Source organism: Anarhichas minor, unplaced genomic scaffold (genome assembly GCF_050575085.1).
Source record: "Anarhichas minor isolate MPS153535 unplaced genomic scaffold, ASM5057508v1 ptg000004l, whole genome shotgun sequence".
Taxonomy (NCBI): Eukaryota; Metazoa; Chordata; class Actinopteri; order Perciformes; family Anarhichadidae; genus Anarhichas; species Anarhichas minor.
Window position 1 is genome coordinate 4,183,588 of NW_027466450.1, and position 21,862 is coordinate 4,205,449.

The window sequence follows — 21,862 nt, forward strand, 5'->3', positions numbered from 1 at the left end:
AGGAGTCCTCTGCTGACTGTAGTTTGTAGAACTGAGGAGCAAAAGAAAATTACATTCTCAAACTGACAATATCTTTTACAGTCTCACAAACCTGCAGTCTAACATACTCTGTTTATTTTCACACAGGGAAAAAGTCATAACAAATTACACATATTGAACAATTCAAAGAGCCCCATACAGTTCCACCACAGTTTGACTTCTCCCCCTCTGATCACAGTTTCAACCCCAGTTCTTTGTGTGCTTCTTCTTCAATCCAGCTCTTGAAGGATATCTGAGTTACGGAGCGTTGTCTGTTCAGGTCAGTGAACAGAGTAGCGGTAAGCCGGGCTCCATTCACACAAAGACACTAAACAGAGATGACTCCGGCCGGTCCGGCTCCAGGACACGGCTGCAGGAGACGGACCTGGAAACAAACAGTCCCCGACAGGCCTCCAAACAGATTGTAGACTTTCATCACCGAGCAGGAGCCTGTTTTTTAAACTCCTCAGTGAAGAGGACCTAAAATATCATGGCAATCCATCCAATATTTGATGAGATATTTTAGTTTTATAATCTTATGGTGGTGCGAGAAGATCACCAAAGTCAGGTGATCACAAAAGTCATTAGGATTCATCTACTGGGGACCATGAATGTCTGAACAAAATGTCCTGTCATCCATGTCGTGGTAGTTGAGATATCTTGAAACTGCCATCCCCAGAGCCACCGAGTTAGTGTGGGGAGGGTTTCACTGACCTCATGACATCAGTATTTCTAAAATCCAGACTACAGCTCTGTGGTAAACAGTAGCCTCTAAACATGGCGCATGTATTTCGGGCTGTCTGTGTCCCTACAAGAACAACCAATTTCTCCAGAAAATGATTAAACTATCAACTCATTCTTATTCTCTCAGCTTTCTGTTCAGCATCTTCACCACCAGGTGGCGGCAGAAGTCAAGGACAGCTCGCTGCTGTCCATGGTGCTGAAGGAAAAGTAAAAAATGGTAGTTAATATTCATTTTTATGAACATTAAATACAATATTTGCTAAACAAATACACACTTAATTTTGCAAAGAAAACTGATACTTTTACTCCGATACATTTCCCCTGAAACCTTCGTTACTCGCTACAAAATCAAATCTATCTTTAGAAAAACAATTAATCATGAGACCAGCGTCGGGGACTGTGGTGGAACAGAGACTGCAAGCAAGCAGGTTTGGCGAATCAGTGGTCCTAGCTTGCAAGTTAAATCATTGGTTAATCACGTTAATGCGCAATTGCAAACAAGTGCTCTCAAAGCCGCGGTGTTTAGATTCCCAGTGATGCCCAGGATGCTACATGCTATAGCTAGCGAGCGACAACACGAGTAGAATTCCACACAGGACGGGTGGGATGAGGAGAGGTGGATGGGTCAAACAAACACTGGTGTTTCCTCCAGGAGGCCGCAGTTTGTGCCGTGTGTGAAACGAGAAGCCAATGTTGATTTATTTGTGACGTGACTTCCGTACTTAAGCAACGCCACTTCCGTAGATATTTTAACGCAAACCACGATCTTTTCCTAAACCTAACTAAGTAGTTTCATCGCCTAAACCTTAGTTGTTTCCTGTGAATATGGAAGTTTATTTTGAAAAGACAGTATGCATGTAACAACCGAAAACTGACTCATGCTGCTGGACTTTTGCAGGAAAAACGCACGAAAAATGAGGAGTAACTTTTCGTAAGATATCAATAAAACTATATCATTGTATAAAGAGAGTGACATGAGAAGATCAATCTCATGTCTGTAAGTTAAATCAGCTATAATCACTCTTTTAAAGTGATTAGTGACTCGTCTAAAACATTTAAAAAAGGAATAACTTCAATAGAATCATTCTATACACTGTACATTCTAATAGAATGTAAAGAAGCTAGCTTCTTTACATTCTAATATAATGTAAAGAAGCTACATTCTGATACACTGTAGCTTCTTTACATTGTATTAGAATGTAAATAAGCTACATTGTATTAGAATTGTCTTTTGAAGATGAACAGGACATTTTTCAGTTTCAAGTAATGACTGGGTTGTTACTTATAGTGCTGCTTTAGTATTGATCATGTTTTGATATTTGAGTCATTTTGTGGATGATCAGATGGCGTTATGATGGTAGCAGTCGCCCAATTGCAGATTCAGCTTCAGCAAAACCTTTGCCTATTGTGTTCAAATCAGGCCCATAGGAGTTTACAAGGCAGGTGTCCTTTCTCAAAACACTGACCTGATGCATCAAGTGGATATTTTTTGCTGAACATAATATTATGCATTTGCCCTCTACATCCTCTAGTCGGAATGAGCATACTTATAAAAGCAATGTTACAACTCCTTCATAGTGTCATATTGCTTTTCGGAGAATTATGATGATAAGTTCATAGTAGATGCAAAAGTATACTTATGTACAATATATTATGTTGAACATTGTTGCTCCTGGATGGATCACAGCCAACCCAATTATTTTCAACACAGCTCCATGTCCTTGGTCATGGTGCCACAGCACTTAAAAGAATAAACTTCATAATTCTCAAAATTCTGACCCTTTGCTTTTTTATTAACAGCATTTACTTGTACTTTTACTTTCAATACTTAAGTACATTTAATATCGGAAAATTACTTTTGATACTTAAGTACAATAAATATCAGATACTTTAAGACTTTTACTCAAGTAGTATTCTAATAGGTGACTTTTACTTTTACTGGAGTCATTTTCCAGTAAGGTATCTTTACTTTTACTCAAGTATGGCTTTTGGGTACTTTATACACCACTGGAAAAATATAATAATGCCAAAATGATAATGTATTAGGGGACATTTTCTGCAGGACAAGTACTTTTACTTTGATACTTTAAGTACATTGCACACACAACCAAAACACACAAAAATCTCATAGAATAAAACATGATTCATCACTCTGTTTAAAACCACCAAACACATGAAATATTCAGATGTATCACAGGTAACAGGTATCAGCCGTGTTCACTACAGCTTGAATCACTTCCAAGATGATTAAAGTGGTTATCTGAGTCGAGTTTGTGTCACATTTTAAATTGAAATACGTTTTTATTCTATTCAAGAGATAAAAAGAGCATGAATGCCAAGGGAAGATATGAATTGTGGAAGCAAAGGTCATCTTATGAATATAGAACTAATTTCATTTTTGACCATTAAAAAAAACAGAAATTGAACAAAGATTTTTCTATGTGTTTCTTTTAAAATGGAAGACATGGAGAGTGACAATAATGAAGAGAGGGAGGTGGCGAGGAGGTCGTCTTGAGATGAAGAGAGAACAGAAGTGGATGCAGTTGCATTCAGAGTTGTGAAAAACATAGTTTGGTTCAACGTGGCCCATCTACATAATACTTGAAATAGCAGGCAGTGGAATACGTATCAGCTTTCAGAGTGTGTTCCTGTTGGTGAGTTCACATAAAAGCGTGTATCAAGTCCGAGCAGCCATTTTACTTTGATGGCCGTTTTTCTCAGAAGTTAAACACAGTAGGGGTGGAAATACTTTTGAGGATTACCAACTCTGCAGTCATTTCGTTCTTTGAAATCACATTGGGCAACAGAAAAGTCTGGAAAATCAAATTGGTTTAAGTCGTGCTTATAGAGAAGCATATTTTCAACCGTGTTTCCTAATGCTTTGATACAGGAAAACTCAATTAGCATTTATATTAGAAAATGATTTTGAGCCCAATTGGCGCCATCTGATGCACCAACAAACATGTCTCCAGTGGGAAGCACCATCTGTCTTTTTCTAGACATTTTCAAAATGAAAACATAAGGGTTTAACCGTCACCTCTTTTTAAGTGACCAGGGGCAATTCTTGTCTAATACTGTCACTTCACTTTATAGATTGGCTATTTCAAAATGATCATTGTCATAATAATGACGACAACACAAACAGACACATAATGCCAAATAATATAAATCTTTTATTGTAACAAAGAATAGAAACTGAGGAATAAATTAGAATGTTAGATTTTTTTTAGTCATTAAACCAATAGTGTACATGTTGGTGTGCTTGGAGACTGTAGTGTGGGGCTAAGCAAAGCAAAGGGGGTTGCAGGCGCTGGCAGGGAGGAGGGCGAAGCTGGAGCCTTTATGTCCTGTGGAGCAGAGTGCAGTTCATTGTTGTAATGGAGTACTGGATGTAGAAAAAGAGACTTCTATAGTAAATACTGAAGTGAAAGCTGAAGATGTCCTGTTCCAATGCAACTGTCATAAACAGTAAAGGACATCAAAGACAAAATGTAACTATATGATAGGACAAGCTAATGGGTCACTTCATAACTTACAAATTCAGCATGTCTCTTTAAACTAACTTCAAAATATTTCCACTGGCATTTAAAACACTGACCAGCTGAATGAACAGTGAAGAGGTAATAACTACAAATCACATCAAGGTGACCACTTTGTTTGTATCACTTTGTGTAACCGTGGACATTTTCCAGAACATTTGTGCATATGTGCCAATAAATTCATCAATGAGGAGAGTTTACCTCTCAACAATAAGGTTGAAACAGATCTGCCTACCCCCTGTAGACATTTTTTTTTCACAGAGCTTTTAGCCTGTGGCGCGTGAAATGACGCGCGCAGCATGCAGCAGGTCATGTAGTTTATAAAGTCACCAAACGCACCAGGATACAGCTGAAAACATCAGTCTCTCGGCGTGAACCTCGTCCTCGCTATGAGCCCAGATGACAGCGGAGTTCTGGTTCTCAATGTTTCCACCGGGGAGCAGCACCACTACAACATCTGGCTCCCTGGTATCTCCATAGCTGCTGTCTACGGGGTCATCATTATCGTGGGTCTGGTGGGAAACGTCACGTTGATGAGGACGTGTCTGACGGTGAAGTCCATGCGGACGGTGCCCAACTTGTTCCTGTCCAGTCTGGCTCTGGGGGACGTGCTGCTGCTGGTGACCTGCGCCCCGGTGGACGCCAGCCGCTACCTGGTGGACGAGTGGCTCTTCGGCCGCGTTGGATGCAAACTGATTCCGTTCATCCAGCTCACCTCGGTGGGAGTCTCCGTGTTCACCCTCACTGCTCTCTCCGCTGACCGGTAGGGTTCTTACGCAGTCTGGGCATGCTTTTTAAAAAGTCTTAGTGACTTCTCATCTTCTTGATTAAACATGAGGTTGCTTTAGATTCAATTTAAAAAGAAGTATGGCACTTCTGTTGTTTCCTTATTGAATAAGACCCACTGTGAAGTTACTGAGTGAATGTTTACTCAAGTGGGAGCCACTCGAACCCTTTTTTTGCCCCCTGATCATATTATGATCATAGCAGATGAATGCATTTACCCTCAATTTATGATCAGCTAGATGGATAATAATGCCATAATTAGCACCGCTGACATGCAAATTATATTTTTCTATTAGTTAGTCAGCCGGTTTAGCTGTAATAAAACACAAATAAAGATTTGGAAGACAGCTAATTTCTCAGTAATTTCTAAAAAATCTAATAATTAGTTTTCTTGGTGAGATTGCAAGGTGTTTAAACGTAGAAAACATTTATTTTTCCAGTTTAAATTATTATTTATTTCAAGCCCAAAACACAGTGTCCCAACCAAGGGTGGCAGAATTTGGGGGAAGTGCACTCCTTGTACAATTAACAACATTGTGCCTTTCACGTTTTGGTTGTACTCTAAAACTTGATTGTTAGCAACATTAACATTGTTAGCAGACACCGCAATCTGTGCAGAAATCAAGTTATTTTCATTGATGTTTCAAGTAGTCTGTGCGTAATTGAAGGTTACTTTGAGTCAATACAAAAGTATCCCAGCCAACCTCGCTCTCTCCTACTTAACAATTCTATTTTATTTCCTGTACTTTTTATTGCTGCCAACAACTCTCAGTGCTTTCAGCAGCTCTTAGCTTCTGCAACTAATCCTAGCTAATATTATCTACTGTGGTTCCTGTTTCCTTTCATTCAAAGCTTAATTACATTTTTCTCAGCTATCATATACAGTCAGATAAGGTTTCAAAGCTTATCTGTCCCCCACAACACAATAACATATTTGTCCTGCAGTTGCTTTTAAATACGTGCATGATGAAGAAACTATAATAAGGTGATCAATTCAGTTCATCCTGACAGGATCACAGTGGCAAAACATGTTGCAGTGATGCTCTTTTCTGTTCAGGTACAAAGCAATAGTCAGACCTCTGGACAGCCACACGTCCAGCGCTACATTCACTTTCTTTTTTCGAGCGGGGGCCATCTGGCTGCTCTCTGTGACCCTGGCGATCCCTGAAGCTGTCTTCTCCGACCTGCACACCTTCACCACCAGCCACACCAATGAGACATTTGTGACCTGTGCGCCCTACCCCCACGCCGGGGAGATGCACCCGAAAATCCACTCCACCGCCTCCTTCTTCATCTTCTACATCATCCCCCTCTTCGTCATATCTGTTTACTACTACTTCATCGCTCGCAGTCTGATCAGGAGCTCTGTGGACATCCCTGCTGAAGGACACCTGCACCTCCAGAAACAGGTCTGATTACAGGGTCCTTGAAATGTATTTATCTTATTTACAAAGTGTTCTTTATAGACCACTTTCTAAACTATGTATTTAAATATTCGGTGATCTTTCTGTGTATTAGACAGAAACTGATTTAAATCTTTGCTTATACATCAAAACTGACTGAATGCGAGAACAATGACGATGCTCAGTTTAAAAAGAAAAATTGAAATGTTGATCTGATGATTGAGTTAGATGAAAAGAGGATGACCAATGTTATTTAGATTTTTTTGGAGGGGGAATGTCTATACTAAATTATAGAGCAATCAATACAATAGTTGTCGATCAATTTCATTAATAGAACAAGCAGCAAATTCAAATAATTAACATAAATAGAATGTGGAGCTAGACTCACATTTCCATTGTTTTAAAATGAGCTGTTTTGCTCGCAGTAAAGACAAAATTGTTACGGTGCTATTGGCGCTATAGTGGAAAAGGATTCATCCTCTGGGAACCATGAATGTCTGTTAAATTGTAGAAGCCGATCTCTTCTCTCTCTTCTCTTCTGTCAGATCAAGTCCAGAAAGCGTCTGGCCAAAACTGTGCTGGTGTTTGTTGGTTTGTTTGCCGTCTGCTGGCTGCCCAGTCATGTGATCTACCTGTACCGCTCCTACCACTACGACCAGGTGGATACTTCGCTGGGCCACTTCATCGCCAGCGTGTGCGCTCGCATATTGGCCTTCACCAACTCCTGTGTGAACCCATTTGCCCTCTACCTGATGAGCAAAAGCTTCAGCAAATACTTCAACAAGCAGCTTCTGTGCTGCACTTCTCCCAGACGCTTGTACAGTCAGAGCAGTAGGAGCACACATATAACCACCGTCTGAAAGCATCTGTGTTTTCATAAAGTGCACAGAACAAGGATATGCGCATGAAAACCCAGACGTCAGCTTTATTAGGCATGTTTCTATCTGCACAGTGCCATCATTAACGAAAAAGACGACTACTGCTGGAGATAAAGCAGAAGGTCCCTCTGACATTTGTATAGTAGAAGTCTTATTGCCCTCGTAAGAATGTTTGTCAAATGTCAAGTTATTAGAATTGTCAAATGTCACATTTTGTGTGTTGGTTGGCTATTCTTCTGTATGTATAAATGTCAGAAACCATTTGTTCATTTCTAAGTTTGTTTAATGTGTAATATAAAGTACAACTAAAAATTGCAATATTGATTCAAATATTATTTTTGTGAATAATGGATTAATTGAAAAGTCTTCTCAAAAATGTTGCAGTTTCCCAAAGCCCAAGCAACCAATAGTCAAAAACAAAACAAAAAAATCCTTTCACGGCAATATAAAACATATAAAAGCAGAAAAAAAGCAGAAAACTGTGAATATTTAGCATTTTTACACCTGCTAAATAGCAGCATGTTAGCATTGTCACCTGGAGTGTAAGCATGTTAGCATGCTGACATTAGCATTGAGCTCAAACCACTGCTTCCTCACAGAGCAGCTAGCGTGGCAGTAAACTTGTTTGTCTTGTTTCTTGATAAATTACCTGGAAGATAATTGAAAGTATTGCCAATTCATTTTGTGTTGAATGATTTAAGCTCTAGTAATATATTGGTGATAGTAGTTTAACAGTGTAGTCACATGTATGACAATAATATTAATAATGTGCAATTCACAGAACTGCGGTGTAAACTTGTTTTGTATCGTCTTCACCATGAATATGTTGATATTTATGTTCCATTGATCTTCTCCTCTGGTCGTCATTTGTATGAGTTTTGTGATTGTGAACTTTAAGCTGTTAAAAATAAATAAAAAAATGATCTGGATTGATTTGAATCACAGTGGAAAGTCTGTGTCTCTGCTGCTTTTCTCTCAGCAGAGTGAAACACTGCTGCATATCTGACCTTTAAACATGGAGCAACACGTGAAGTGAATGGAGCTCAAATTTGAGCTATTATATTCTTTGAATTATGAATTTTATTGCATTAGACCTTCTCTTTGTATTTAACCTGCACCCTCAGTATAAACCCACTGTGAACCGTGGCTTCAAAGAAAATGTCAACATCCATATTGTCTAATCTAATGTGTCCTCTGTTTTCAACACCTTCAGAGGTCGCTTTGTACAAGATGAACGACTTTGTGACAGGTACAGCGTGTGTCTGCTGACTTTAGACGCGAGCAGCAGGAAGTCCATCAACACACACACACACACACACACACACACACACACAGACACAAACAAACACACAGAATCCCAACATGTATCCATCTTTCAGAACTTCTGCTGAAGGCCGAGGCTTTTCTTTGACGTTTAGGTAAAAGACACGTCAAGTTAAATCAGATCAAACAAGATTTTTCGGGGCTCTGTAGAGGTGACCTTTCAGGGTGGCATTTGAAGACTGGAAATTAATTCCCCTTCAGCAGCACCGCCTCCAAAACTCAGTCCACCCCTCAGTTCATCAGATCCTTTTCAACATTTCACATGCACTTGCTTGACTCTGCCTTCTTTAATCCTTCAATGTGTCAGATCTGAGCATATTCCTAACAGGTCTTTGTTTGTTGTAAACCTATTTTGTAAGTCCGTAAACTTTAAAAACAATATCAAACACCACTTATTTAAAGTCCATCGATTACTCTTTTGACTGATGTATAATAAAGGCTGTGGCCTTTGAAGAAAATGTAACAAGTCTGGGTTGGCAGATATGAATAGTATACGGGTCAAAGAATACGGGCAGAAAGGATCCTCAGTTCAGTGAATTTTATTGTAGGAAGTGCAGCTATAGCGGGATGACTATCAGGGTGATATCCAGAAAGGTAGAAGAAACTCCCCTTGCAAGTACTCAAATTACTGCACATGTATCACTGCACATTAGAGTACATGACTGTAAATGACTACATTACTGTACATAAAGCACAATATTAACATTCAAGGCTAACAAATACAGCCCAAACAAATCAGAGTACTGACTTCAAGTAACGATCGGACGGTGTCCTCCAGAGCAATTGTAGAATTAGGAGCCAATTACGGATAAAACAGTAAAATACTTACTGTTATGTTAATTTAAGCAACAACAGGGGGAAACTGTGCAGTGCAACTGCAGTGAGTGGACAAACACTGGCAGTCATGTTAACAGGGCGAGGCAGGCTTTCTCACATGTAGATCACCAAAGATAATAAGAATACGACATTACAATCATCCTTTTAACATACTTTTTACAAAATACAGTATTTACTCTAAGTGGATACACTTTATACCTATTTTGTGAGATCCTGCATAACAATATCAGCCCTAAACAAGTACTCCAACGATTATAATTAATTATAGTCTTCAACAGATACTGAGAAAAGTGACATCACAGCTCCTGGAGCCACAGAATGTATACACCTGTAAACAGACTTCCCAGAGTTCCCTTTTAAAAACATTTTTGGATTAATGTAAAATCCATAAACTGGAATGGAATGGAAAGTACTTCATTAAAAGTATAAAAAATACAAAACCTGATACATTAAAGTTACTGCAATACGAATATCTTGGAACTTGCAGTCCCGTTCTCTGAACTCTGTCTTTTTTCACTTGCCTTGTTAGTCAGGGACAAGGCACAAATGTGAAGGACAACTCAGTATATGTGGCTCACAAGCAGCCTCAGCAGCAGGGCAGAGATGGCTCACTGGTAGAGGAGAAAGTCCTTCATGCTGTGAGGGAGGAAGAGGCCAGAGGCTCTGTGGAGACGACTCTTTCCCAGACTTCGGCGAATACAGAGCCGACAGAGCTGAGACAGAGAGCACGGACCTGGGCAGAGATTTAAGTAGTGTTTTTATACCTTAATATGAATAAAATGGGTTCATGTAACTTGCATGAATGTCCACAACATACCTTTTTTCTGCAGTGCAACTCTCACTGCGCTGTTTGGCGATGACAGAGCCAGAGGAGTCTTTCCCTCTGCGTTCCTACAACACTCGTCAGCCCCAAAGTCCAGAAGAAGATCCACAACGTTGGCTCCTCCTCCTCGAACTGCAGCATGTAAAGGACTGTCCTGCCCACACCCGATTCGAACATCTGCTGCTACAAGTGCACACACACACACATGGTTAAACACCCGAGGCTTGGTCCCACAAAACGTAGCACTAATAGATACAGAGAAGACAATGAGAGACTCTCTAATGTTTGTTTCCTTGTATTGTGCTACCTTGTTCCTTCGATGTATTTTTAACCCTCTAGGATTATTTTATTAAACTTGTGTAAAAGTTGCTCTGTAAATATAATTCTTATTTGTATTACTGTTAGAAATCTGCAGTGAAAACTAAACAAGGTGTCTTGAGGGGATTAGATGTTTTTTCACTCTATACGTTTTACTGTTAGGGGAACTAACATCTCTCTACGAACTATGATTGTTCCTGACTCTTTGGCAATTTGCAGATTACATTACCTGAGTGTAGCAGCACCTCGACACAATCTGCAGCTCGGGCCATACAGGCAGAATACAGCGGCGTCCCAACCACAGGCAACTCCATGTCGATGTGAGCTCCATACGACAGCAGCACCTCCAGACACTCTCTGTGACCTGAGGGAGAATCAACATCAGAATCTGGGCACTGTTAAATCATGTCTATACACTAAGACATGTTTGCACACACACGCACCTTTCTTAGCAGCCTCATGGATGGGTGATGGCAGCTGGTAGCGGGTGTGGATGGAGGCACGGTGCTGCAACATGAGCCTGACACAAGCAGCACTGCCGCTGCTGCAAGAGTTGAACAGAGGTGTGGCGCCATCTGTCGATACTGTCTCCACCTACGGGGAGATATAAAATGAAAATATGTCAAAACTTGCCGCCTGTTTTACCCACAATGCAACCCAACCTCTGACACTTCTTTCTGAGATTTTGGTTTAGTTGTGCTGTCAGGCGGCAAACTCCAGTTCTGCCGAGTGAAGCCGATGCGGAAGTGTCTTAAGACCTGCGTTCTATCTACTAACCATCAGGGGCGACTCCTCCGGTTGCAAAAAGAAGTACAATTGTATAGAAGTCTATGAGAAAATGACTCTACTTCTCTCTTGATTTATTACCTCAGGAAACATTGTAAACATGAGTTTATGGTCTCAATCGCTAGTTTCAAGTCTTCTTTAATACAGCATGATGTTCATTTAGTAAATTATGGTCCATTTAAAGTAAAATAGACCATAAAGAGGAGTATGCTTTAGGGTGGGCTTACTGTGATTGGCAGGTCGCTGCCACTACTACAGGGCGTCACTCTTCCGCATTCCAAATATGGTAATTTCCGTTTATCGGTTGCGGAAAAAAATTCCAAGATGGCGACGCTGGACAGGAGGCTTGATAATGACTCAAGTGACATCACTGAAGTACATTTCTCAGATTTTGGTAGCTCCCTTTGAGGCCACAAAATGCCGTACATGACACATATGCAGTAGTACTCATTCAAACCTGTAAATAGTTGTTGATGTCAAAAATCAGTGGAGTTCACCTTTAATAACATTTTGTAACAATGTTTTCTTCACAAATTCAGTACAACTAAGTATTTCTTTATGTATCTCAATACGTTTGAGTGTGGTTTTACATGTCTGAGACAAATTAGTCAGACAAAAGGAAGAACAATTGTGTAAATTTCTTCTGCTTCCATAATCAAATTGTTCCTGATGAATTTAAAGTTGGCACAATAAAGTTTTACTGTATTCATAACTTTTTTGTCTAAAGTAGCTAAAGCTGGAAATGTCTATTTTATGATTCCCCCAAATTTGCCCAGTTTCTCTCCCTACCTCAACTGTGTATGATACCCAAATATGTCCATTCCGTCATTCCTAAAATAAACATAAACCCTCTAAAAACAAGCCTGTCTTTAAACTGAAAATACAATGTTCTTACATTTGCACCATTGTCCAGCAGGAACTTGGCACAAGCATAATGGCCACCGAGGCAAGCTTCGTGGAGAGGAGAGACTCTGTCCATGGTGAGCGTGTCTACATGGAAGCCCTGCAGGGGTGATCAGAGAGGATAACACTGTCAGATACAAACATGAATGTGCGGTGCATCGTGTGCACACATCAGGAGAAAACCCAACTTTACCTGAACGATGAGGCTTCTCAGCTGTAGCAGCCTCCCTTGGTAGGCGGCGTCATGGAGAGGAGTTCTGTCTGACCAGAAGTCTTGAGACACAGAGAATAAGATCAGGAATGTCTCCACATTCAGAAAACACACACAGATGCACTCATGGCCAAGTGATCCTGATCTCTGCTCATTGTAGTGTTAAGATTACCTCATTTAAATACATGTTTATCCGGTTTCTCAGGGTCACGCCAACCCCCAAACGTACTGAACAACACACACACATAGGGTTTCAATGGCTACTGCAGAGCCCAGTGAACAATATTTACATGCAAAGTTCAAATCAAGAACCAAAACACTATAAGGAAACTTGCGTAATGCAAATACATGCAAAGCTAAACCACACTGAGTAGAAGGTTTGTACATTTTCTCATAAAGTAACAAAAGTAATCCAGTTGTTACTCTTATTTTTCTCCCACAACACAACCAAAGTGAGCTGAAAGAGCTAAAAAAAGACAAAGAAAAAAACTTACCAGCCATCAGTGAGTTGCATGCCAACCCCCCATAGATGTACAAGGGCCTCTGCCAAGGTTGTGGGCACAGGGAAACCTCTGTTTGAACAGCAGCCATAATGAAAATGGAACAACCGAAGACTCCTCAAAGACTGTCCGGGACTCGAGCTTTGTCCAGGCAGATAAACAAACCTGAAGTCGGCCTTCCTCCCTCTGTTATCTGGGTCCTTGGCCACCTCCCCCACATTGCCACCTCCCGCCCACCCTTGTCCCAGACCATGGATACAGTCTACAGTATATCCATAACAATGGTTCTTTGGAAGGGCCAGTACTGATTATACACCTTGATTTAAGCACAAAAAAAGTGCATGCTACAAGCTACAAGCAGAGGGACAACAGACTTGGACAAGTTTCCGTGTAAAAGAGGAGCGCTATCCATCTTCTGCTATAACATATAATTCAACCCCTAAAGTATTTCGCCCCTACATGACTGAAGTGTTATAATTACTTACAAAGAATTGACTAGACATACGCTCTACATGTAGGCATCCGTCACACTTTTAATACATTACAAAGTCCTATATGTTTTGTTTTAGCTCTCTTCACATGAACTCATGTGGCAAGTTTATTTTTTGCATGCATGATATAATGTTCAACCTCCAATCACGACGCAATGCAAATCCCCACTGTTGGCCTCTAAAAGCCATGCCACCCCATCTCTATCACCTCCTGTTTCACAGCTAATCTGTGTTTTGTCTGGCACTCTTCATTCCACAGAGCCTTTCCACAGTCTCTTTCATAACATTCTAAGAAAGTAGATGTGTTTCTACGCATAATGTACTGGTCTTTAGAAAGATGAAACTACTACAATGCTGTAGTGAGAAGACAGAAACAGAAAACAGATGAAACATTAGAAAGTACAGTTTATTTTCCAGAGTGGACTCTCTGGGAAGGTTTGGTGTTTTATAAATATGAAACATCTCAAATGATTAAACAATGGGTATTCATGATTTTAAAGTCAGACAAATAAACCAATTTGCTCTCATCTACATACAGCTTTGCACAAACTGAAAGTAGTTTACTGCCATCTTGTTTCTCATGCCCTGTCCACACTACTCCGTTTCTCCTTGGATGCAGATTTGTCAAATAGAAACGATCTCCGTCCACACGGGAGTTTCAGCATCATTCTCGAGTTGATCTGCGTCCACACGGCAGCCGTCGAAGGCAGACAGCACGTGACCATTAACTACACTGGGCATGCGCGTGACGGTGTAAACAGGAAGTGAATTGCTTGCTTAGTTAAAAAAAAAAAAAATACTCACTCTGTCTCTCTCTCTCCAAATTTACTTTAACATCAACACTTACACATAAACGTTTACTAGATTATGGGTCCATCAATGTGGTCTCTCACTAGTTTCCTCCGTGTTGTTGATGTCTGTTCTCACTAGTAGCTCTGAACGTCATGTCCGCCTAGCTAGCTTCTAAGCTAATTTTAACATTACCGCCAATGGAGAAATGCTAACCGCGATTAGCATTACAGCGGTGCGGGTCTATCTATCTCTCTCACATCAAATTTACTTTAAAATCAACACTTACACGTAAACGTTTACTAGAATATGGGTCCATACATGTGGTCAACACACGTCTCTCACTCTATTCTGCTCTTCCTTCGTGCAGGAAAGCTTAGCAGATCGCTAACAGTAGATCCGTGAAATAAAGAGTTTCAAGACTTCAGTGTGAATCTTTATTTGTAAAACTGTGGAAGCACAATATGAAATATGGCTTTACGAACTGTCCCTATACACATTACATGAATACAAAACAACAATCCATGATATAGCCAGCATGTAACATGTCCGCCTAGCTAGCTTCTAAGCTAATTTTAACATTACCGCCAATGGAGAAATGCTAACCGCGATTAGCATTTAATACAACACAAATGTTATACTAAACACGCGAATAGAATATATCTACGTACATATTTTCATCCATAAATACATACTTACAGACTAAGGTCTCTCAAGGCTACCAAACGGAAGAAGTAAAACGTTAGAGCAGCATGTCTTCTCATTAGAATCTAAAAACAACGAGCTGCTCCATAGGGCTGATGCCGGTCACGCCGCTCGCTAATCACTCCAATAACAGCTGCTTCCTCCACAGAAATGCAGACTTTTACTGCATAGCTGCTGCTAGCTGTTGTGCTAGCAGCAACGCTTGCAATTAGTTATCCATGTTGAAATGAATCGCTGGTAGCCCAGTTTGTTTTCTTCCGGGTACGGGTCATGTGATAGTGAGTGTGACGAATCAGGGACGGAGACGTCATGGTTGCCAAGAACCAATCTAGTAGCGAACACGGGTGTGGGCATAATTTTTTCTAAGCACATCCGTATCCGACCGTCCACACGCAAACGCAACCCCTCTCAAACACCTCCAACCTCGCCGGAGTTTTCAGATCCCTCCGTTTAGGGTGCTCCAAAACTCCGGCGTAGTGTGGCTGCTCAGTGTAAACGTAGCAAATACGGAGTAAAAACGGAGTAGTGTGGACATGGCCTCAGTGTGAATACAATCAACCAGCCCTTTACTCTCTCTGCTCAGAGCTCCAACGAGTGGCACAGGTTTCCATTTTAATGATTAAATATAAAAATAAGTAATTCCAAGTCTTTGACAGAATGCTTTCACAAGAGGTCCCTTTTGATGAGTAAATGTAAACAATGTCTGGGGTTACCATGAGCACATTCAGCAGCCATGTTTCAAATGTCAGATGGCACCACAGAGACAACATATAGCTCCATGTTAGCAACTGGAAGTGAAGCAGAGGTATGGACTGATCACAATGCTGACATTTTGGATTCTGCCGCTTGCTTCGTGGCACTTTTAGAACGAGCTCCGACTTTACTGCGCGGTTGCTGCCACCACAGTCCGTGAGGGCCGGTGCCGTCCACGGCGACGTCCATGACCCGATCTGGCACCCACCACTGCAGAAGCAGCAGGAACAGAAAGTTTAAAACGGCCACGAATGCAAAGATGGAGCCAGCCACGGGGCCACAGTGGGCCCTCAGTCTCCGCAAACGTCTGTCCAGGGGAAGCACCTCCTCTCTGGCCACGCGGTCGTACACCTGGGAGGAACACAGGAGGCGGTGATCAGAGTCACCGCGGATCATTCAGCGGGAAGCCCTCAGCTGTGTGAACCATCAGTTGATTTACATGCGCAGAAGAACACAGATTGCTGTATCTATGTGTACATTCGTCAGGTCGGGAAGCAGATCGCTCCCCTCACACCGCATCTTATTTTGAAAGCGTGGCTTTCTTACTGGAACTGTATTAGTGATACAAGATGCAGCTGCTTGATGACTTTAGTGTGTATTTGGGTGAGGGCTGTAGTGAGAACAGGATTTACAGATGAAGAACAGTCAACTGTTCATCTGTGGAAACTGATTAATTTATTTTCAATACAAGAAAGCATCTTTAAGTTAACTATATTCCAAATACTGATATCAGTATTGGTATCATGTATTGGGCATGTAGTAAACATGGCATACAAAGACGACAGAGATTTGGTTTTTTTAGATATAGTACACAACATTTAAGACATAAGATTGAAGATGACTGTAAACCAGTTACTTACAGCATACCCTCTCATTAACCAAACATCTGAGTTAACATCCAAATACTAAAGCTTTAGCTGTAGCTCGCTTTGGTCTGTAAAAGAGTAAAAGCTGAAACAAGAAGGTCTCAAGTACATGCAAAAGCACTAACAGAATGCACTTGAATGAAACGGCAGGTTGTGGAGTTGGTGAAACTACCTTTTCAGTCCTCTCAGCAACGTTTTTCCAGGTGTAGAGGGTTTGCACATGAGCATGGATAGAGGCGGGGGAGGGGACGGTCCCTGAACGCTGCCGGGCGATGACCGTCTCCAAACCAGCACACAACGCCCGCACAGTCGGCTCACACATGGTAATCAACTCCTCAGGCAACACCTCGGGAATGCCCCCTACACGAGTGCTCACCACCTGGAAAATAAAACAACTAGATGTACACGCTTTATACAAACACACCAAAGTAAAAAGCGCGTTACTGCGCGTTTTCTACTGGCTTCATCAGTCTGTGATGGATTTTTACTGAATTCTATGTCAATGTTGGATAATAGCAACTATTATCCCATGGCTGCTTTTGTGCCACAAACTGTCCGCGGACGGCCCCATTTTTTCCCTTTTGAGTGTAAAACTTATTTTAAGCAGTGCTTAATCGAGTCGAGATCGAGTCGAGCAGCCACCTACGTGCACACACCCACGGGAAATCTGTGACAAGAACACTTCAAAACCTTCAGCTGTGTCAAGCCAATTCTATTCAGTTGAAAGGGCGGTTTCTGTAGAGCTGGTTGGTTTGAAATTCAGAAATGCTTCTTTTGTTCCTGTTTTTGGAGCCATTGGCAGTAAATCATTTTATACATTTGATAAATTGTAGAAATTGGTGGTTTACCACGCTTTGTGTCGCGACATGAATGTAAGAAGAACGTTTAGGACATATTAATAACTGTTTCCACATCTAATGAAAGCAGGTTTCTCTGAAACAGGGAGTGAGAGACACAGGGAGGCAGTGTGTCTTCTGTGTTAAAATGAGTTGTAGAAAGTAAATGTAAACACAGTTAATGCAGCTTCCACATGCATTTCTTAGATATAGGAAACATTGCACCTAATATGGCCATGAGTCTTAAGATTATCCCATCAATCCAATGATACACGATGATTTTAATGATGAATTTATCTTTGAACTGAAAGACTCTTTCCGATAATTTCCTAACCTTAAACTATTGTACGAATGCCAACACACCTGCAGTCCACAGCTGGCTCCTTCTACGATGGCCATGCAGAACGCTTCAGTGAGAGACGTGTTGAGGAAGATGTGACCCTGCACCAGAACTCCACGAACATCTTTATGCTCCAATGCCCCAAGCAGACGGACCCTGAAGTGAACCAATTCAAAAGGAGTGAGGCACAAATAATACCAGCTTCCAGGGCTAAACAGTAAGGATTGCCCGATTGCCCAGGGCAAGTAAAATGCCATGTAAATCTAGCAACTTACTTGCCTGATTGGGCAAGTGGTAAAAAAAAATAATAATAATTAAAACACATAATGTTTTCCAGAGTCAACTCTCTGTTCATAAAACGTCGCTTTTGCAACAGTAATACCCGACATTCAACTCAATATTGCGGGTAAAGTGGTGTCATTTTATGTTCTTACAAAGAGCATGTTCTTAAAGAGGTTTAAGTGATTCCCCCCTATTGTAAAAAACTTCCTCCAGCTGTACCTGTCATGTAGTTGGTATTTCTCTCTCACTTCCTCCAGCACGAGTCTCTTCGGTCCCTCTCCACCAATTAGAAAGTGCAGATCCGGATGTTTGAGGCAGAGCTCCGGGATTATTCCACCAAGAAGATCGATTCCTTAACAAGAGGAAGAGATTGTGAACACTTTGCCAACATGAGGGCTTGAACAAAAAAGGGCCGTGTCTTATTCACCAAGACATTCTGCGGTCTACAATTTTAGCACCCGTTGTCCAGCAGAAATATGAACTTATAAGCTAAAATGTCAAACACGAACAGCTTCTCTGTACCTTTGCGGTACACAAGACGGCTGACCACAACAATAGTGATCCTGTCGCCCTGGCGCTGGGAGGGGTCGGGGGTGAAGTCGGTAGGGTCAACAGCGTTGGGAATAACAGACACTATCTCCGGGTTGAGTGCTGCACGGAGCACCGTGTTCTCCTTACTGGTGTACGACACGCACACAGTGTGGTTGGTGTCGCACAGCGTTATAGTCAAAAGCTTGTTGGTCAGCACGGAGCTCACATCAGCAAAGCCGAAGAGCGAATGGTCAGTGAACACCTGTAAACGATAACACGCTTTAGGTTTATGTCAGCAGATTATGTGCAGCGTAATGATTTTGAGACCCGGCACACAAGAAGTCATATACCGTGTTAAGGCCCATGGTCTTGGCGTGGAACAGTGCGTCATGGCCCATGGCGGAGAATGAGCTGTGTGCGTGCACCACAGTGATGCGTTCCCTTACAAACACACAGCGCATCAGTGGGAGACTGTGGAAGCAGGTGGTGGCTGTGGACTGGTTGTACATCACCTGCAGGGGGAGGTAGTAGACCTTCAGTCCGTTGGTCAGGTGCCTGATGCCCTTCCTCCTGCCATAGGCATGGGTGGCAATTACCACCTTGTGTCCCTTTTCAATCAAACACTGAGATAGCTGGTAAATGTGACTCTCTACTCCTCCCATGTTTGGATAGAAGAAGTCGGACACCATGCAGATGTTGTGCTTCCTGCTGGGGACCCCGGCAACCTCTGCAGGAGCTCCAGAGACTCTCTGAGTTGAAGGCTTATTCACAGCCGCTGATCTCCTTCGTTGGCCCATTGTAGATACCTTGTGTGGCTGTGCACCTCACTGAAATGATTAGTTTAGTCATTGATTAGTTGGTAAACAGCAAGATTAATTGGTGACAAAAGTATTTTGATAATGAAAAAAAATGTGTTTAATAATTTTAAAAGCAAAAATATCATCCATTTTGTGCTAAATCAATTCAATTAATCAACAACAATTTAATTATACGATTTCTTAACAAGGCATTCCCCGTTTCCAAATTCTTCAATGTGAGAATTAGCTTTTTTCTCTGTTAAATGTCATTATAAAGTCTATATTTTGGGGTTTCAAATATATTTAGATTATAATCATGAAAAAGATTGTGAAAGAAATTGCCATAACTGTTTCTAACTTGCCTAAAGTACTTTTAAGTGAACCATACACTCTTTTCTTTTCTTTTTCAAATAGTTGACTAACATGTACACCTGTAATGATCCACCTGTGGTTTAGTGTAGCACCTGTCTCATTTCTCTCCTGGTTGTAGCAGCTCTCTTAGCATTAGATATGTCCGAGAGTGAATTGTCCCTTTAACTTGCATTTAAAATATGGTAGTCAAGCTCACTCAAGTTTTTACAAACACACTGGAGACTAACGCTATCTGGTGTAATGTAAGTTGACTATTAGCCAACTCTTCTAAACTACATTGACGTTGTTTATATCCTATCTGACGCTAGTTCATGACACATTAGCATCAAGCTAACCAACTCTGCTCATATGTAACCACTTTACTAAACTTAAAGCAGTTAGTTTTCCTATCTGTCAGAATTGCCTTACCGTGGACAAAATGTCAGTCCTGTTCCAGCCTGTGGAAACACACAGAACTCTTTTCCACATGTAGATTCATTTATACTCGCTCGCCCTGAGGTAGAAGCCAGTTAGCGCCTGTATCACTTCCGGGTTTGTCACTACGTCATACGTAATGACTCACTGATAGCTCTGCTGTAAATAGAGGAATCAGGTGACAGTTGGCTAACTAGCTGTTATATGATAACGACAATGTTAGATGACCATTTATCTGTTCATATGAGTGGAGTGAATGTGAACGTTTTATATCCAGCCATGTTCTCCAGAAGGAGAATCTGTTTGTTTTTGTTTTTTACATGAATGAATGGCTGAGACGTTTGTATTTACGAGTACATTGTTTGCATCTTGCAATAAATATTGATATGTTCTTGATCACTTTGTGTTTGGTCTATTTGCCTTTTCTGTTGAGAAGATAACCTGAGACTTTTGTGGGTTTTGAGGCACTGACGGGCTTTCACTGTCATTAATAAATGCTTTGTAAGGCATATAGTCCTCACTTTAGATGAGGTCACACAAAATACTTAAGTAACGACTCGTAACTACCTGAATTAATCATGAATTGCAGTATCAATATGCGTTTATAAAGCATATATTAACATTGTCCCTAACCATTAGTGCATATCCAAATCATTATATATATAAATGCATGAATAATGTACATCTAAATAAGTTCTTAATCATTTACTAACACTTTATAAATTGTGTTTTTGGTTGGTTTGTAATATATTTAATACTTCATTTACAAATGGGGAATCCATCATTTATAAAGTATGAAAACACAATCATGAAACACATAATAGACGAGCTTATTAATCAATAAAACATTTATAACTGTTATAAATGATATACTAATGAGTGTTAATGTAGGAACAATGCTTTATAAATGATGAATTAAGTGTTTACTCATACTTATCTAATGCTTCATAGTGTGTAGTTAATATAAAGTGTTACCAAATGTTTTTCTCTGGGCACAAAAAGTAATGATGGGAAATGTAATAAAAAGCATTCAAAAATAAAAGCCAACACTACACTATTCAGTGATCAAGATTTGGTAGATGCCGAAAGCTGGAAATTGTCCGACACTGTTGTCTTGGTCATTAAATAAATATAAGAACTTTGTTGTCATGACAAAAATTCAAGCTTTTTTATTGACACCAGAAGTTGAGTTTAAACTTCACCGGTTGGCTGTTCATTTGGACTCAAATCTTTGGAGAAAGTGACAGAGAAATTAAGATGGAGCTGACGTTTAAACTTCCACAGAAGCCCACAGCACTCCAATGCAGAGCAACCATTTACCTACTTATCTCCCTTTAAGCAGCAGTAGCTCCACTAGGCCACGTTTCCAGTCATTTTCTACAAAAGCCAGACTGCTTTCCGTCATAACTGATTCATGAGATGTTTAAATAAATGAGATTTAGTCTCTCAACCAAAACAGAATGTACTGCCTCAGCAGGAAATGTCTCCTTTCTGTGTAAACTATTGATTTCATATTAAGAAACAGCTTTACATGGCACTCATATACTTTATTAAAGATAATGATGACATTGATGTGTTTTACCAAAATCCATATGAGACTCATTATGGACCATTCAG

General features: G+C 40.7%; 3 protein-coding genes across 3 annotated transcripts; 1 reads left to right on the forward strand and 2 right to left on the reverse strand.

Moving 5' to 3' along the window:
- The first annotated feature begins 4,690 nt into the window (after positions 1–4,690).
- LOC142966321 (gastrin-releasing peptide receptor-like) lies at positions 4,691–7,350 on the forward strand. Its single transcript, XM_076107020.1, has 3 exons — positions 4,691–5,064; positions 6,145–6,496; positions 7,036–7,350. Exons 1-3 carry the CDS (start codon positions 4,691–4,693, stop codon positions 7,348–7,350), a joined length of 1,041 nt encoding a protein of 346 aa, XP_075963135.1.
- Positions 7,351–10,136: 2,786 nt separating this feature from the next.
- asb11 (ankyrin repeat and SOCS box containing 11) lies at positions 10,137–13,261 on the reverse strand. The gene is made up of 7 exons (XM_076103226.1): positions 13,064–13,261; positions 12,552–12,631; positions 12,351–12,458; positions 11,113–11,263; positions 10,899–11,033; positions 10,346–10,534; positions 10,137–10,261 (listed from the first exon to the last, which is right to left on the reverse strand). The coding sequence occupies exons 1-7, from the start codon at positions 13,158–13,160 to the stop codon at positions 10,137–10,139; spliced, it is 885 nt and encodes a 294-aa protein (XP_075959341.1). The 5' UTR covers positions 13,161–13,261.
- Positions 13,262–15,633: 2,372 nt separating this feature from the next.
- Positions 15,634–20,362, reverse strand: piga (phosphatidylinositol glycan anchor biosynthesis, class A). Its single transcript, XM_076106999.1, has 7 exons — positions 20,240–20,362; positions 19,013–19,489; positions 18,654–18,924; positions 18,351–18,483; positions 17,873–18,005; positions 16,846–17,052; positions 15,634–16,158 (listed from the first exon to the last, which is right to left on the reverse strand). Exons 2-7 carry the CDS (start codon positions 19,457–19,459, stop codon positions 15,871–15,873), a joined length of 1,479 nt encoding a protein of 492 aa, XP_075963114.1. The 5' UTR covers positions 19,460–19,489; positions 20,240–20,362; the 3' UTR covers positions 15,634–15,870.
- Positions 20,363–21,862: the final 1,500 nt, after the last annotated feature.

Excerpts from the sequence above, each read along its gene's own strand:
- LOC142966321 (XM_076107020.1), top strand. The coding sequence starts at position 4,691 with ATGAGCCCAGATGACAGCGGAGTTCTGGTTCTCAATGTTTCCACCGGG. Across the intron at positions 5,065-6,144 it reads ACTGCTCTCTCCGCTGACCG|GTACAAAGCAATAGTCAGAC; the intron begins GTAGGGTTCTTA and ends TTTTCTGTTCAG. Across the intron at positions 6,497-7,035 it reads ACCTGCACCTCCAGAAACAG|ATCAAGTCCAGAAAGCGTCT; the intron begins GTCTGATTACAG and ends CTCTTCTGTCAG.
- asb11 (XM_076103226.1), bottom strand. The coding sequence starts at position 13,160 with ATGGCTGCTGTTCAAACAGAGGTTTCCCTGTGCCCACAACCTTGGCAG. Across the intron at positions 12,632-13,063 it reads ATGCAACTCACTGATGGCTG|ACTTCTGGTCAGACAGAACT; the intron begins GTAAGTTTTTTT and ends CTGTGTCTCAAG. Across the intron at positions 10,535-10,898 it reads CGAGGTGCTGCTACACTCAG|CAGCAGATGTTCGAATCGGG; the intron begins GTAATGTAATCT and ends GTGCACTTGTAG.
- piga (XM_076106999.1), bottom strand. The coding sequence starts at position 19,459 with ATGGGCCAACGAAGGAGATCAGCGGCTGTGAATAAGCCTTCAACTCAG. Across the intron at positions 18,006-18,350 it reads AAATACCAACTACATGACAG|GGTCCGTCTGCTTGGGGCAT; the intron begins GTACAGCTGGAG and ends GGTTCACTTCAG. Across the intron at positions 16,159-16,845 it reads TTGCTGAGAGGACTGAAAAG|GTGTACGACCGCGTGGCCAG; the intron begins GTAGTTTCACCA and ends TGTTCCTCCCAG.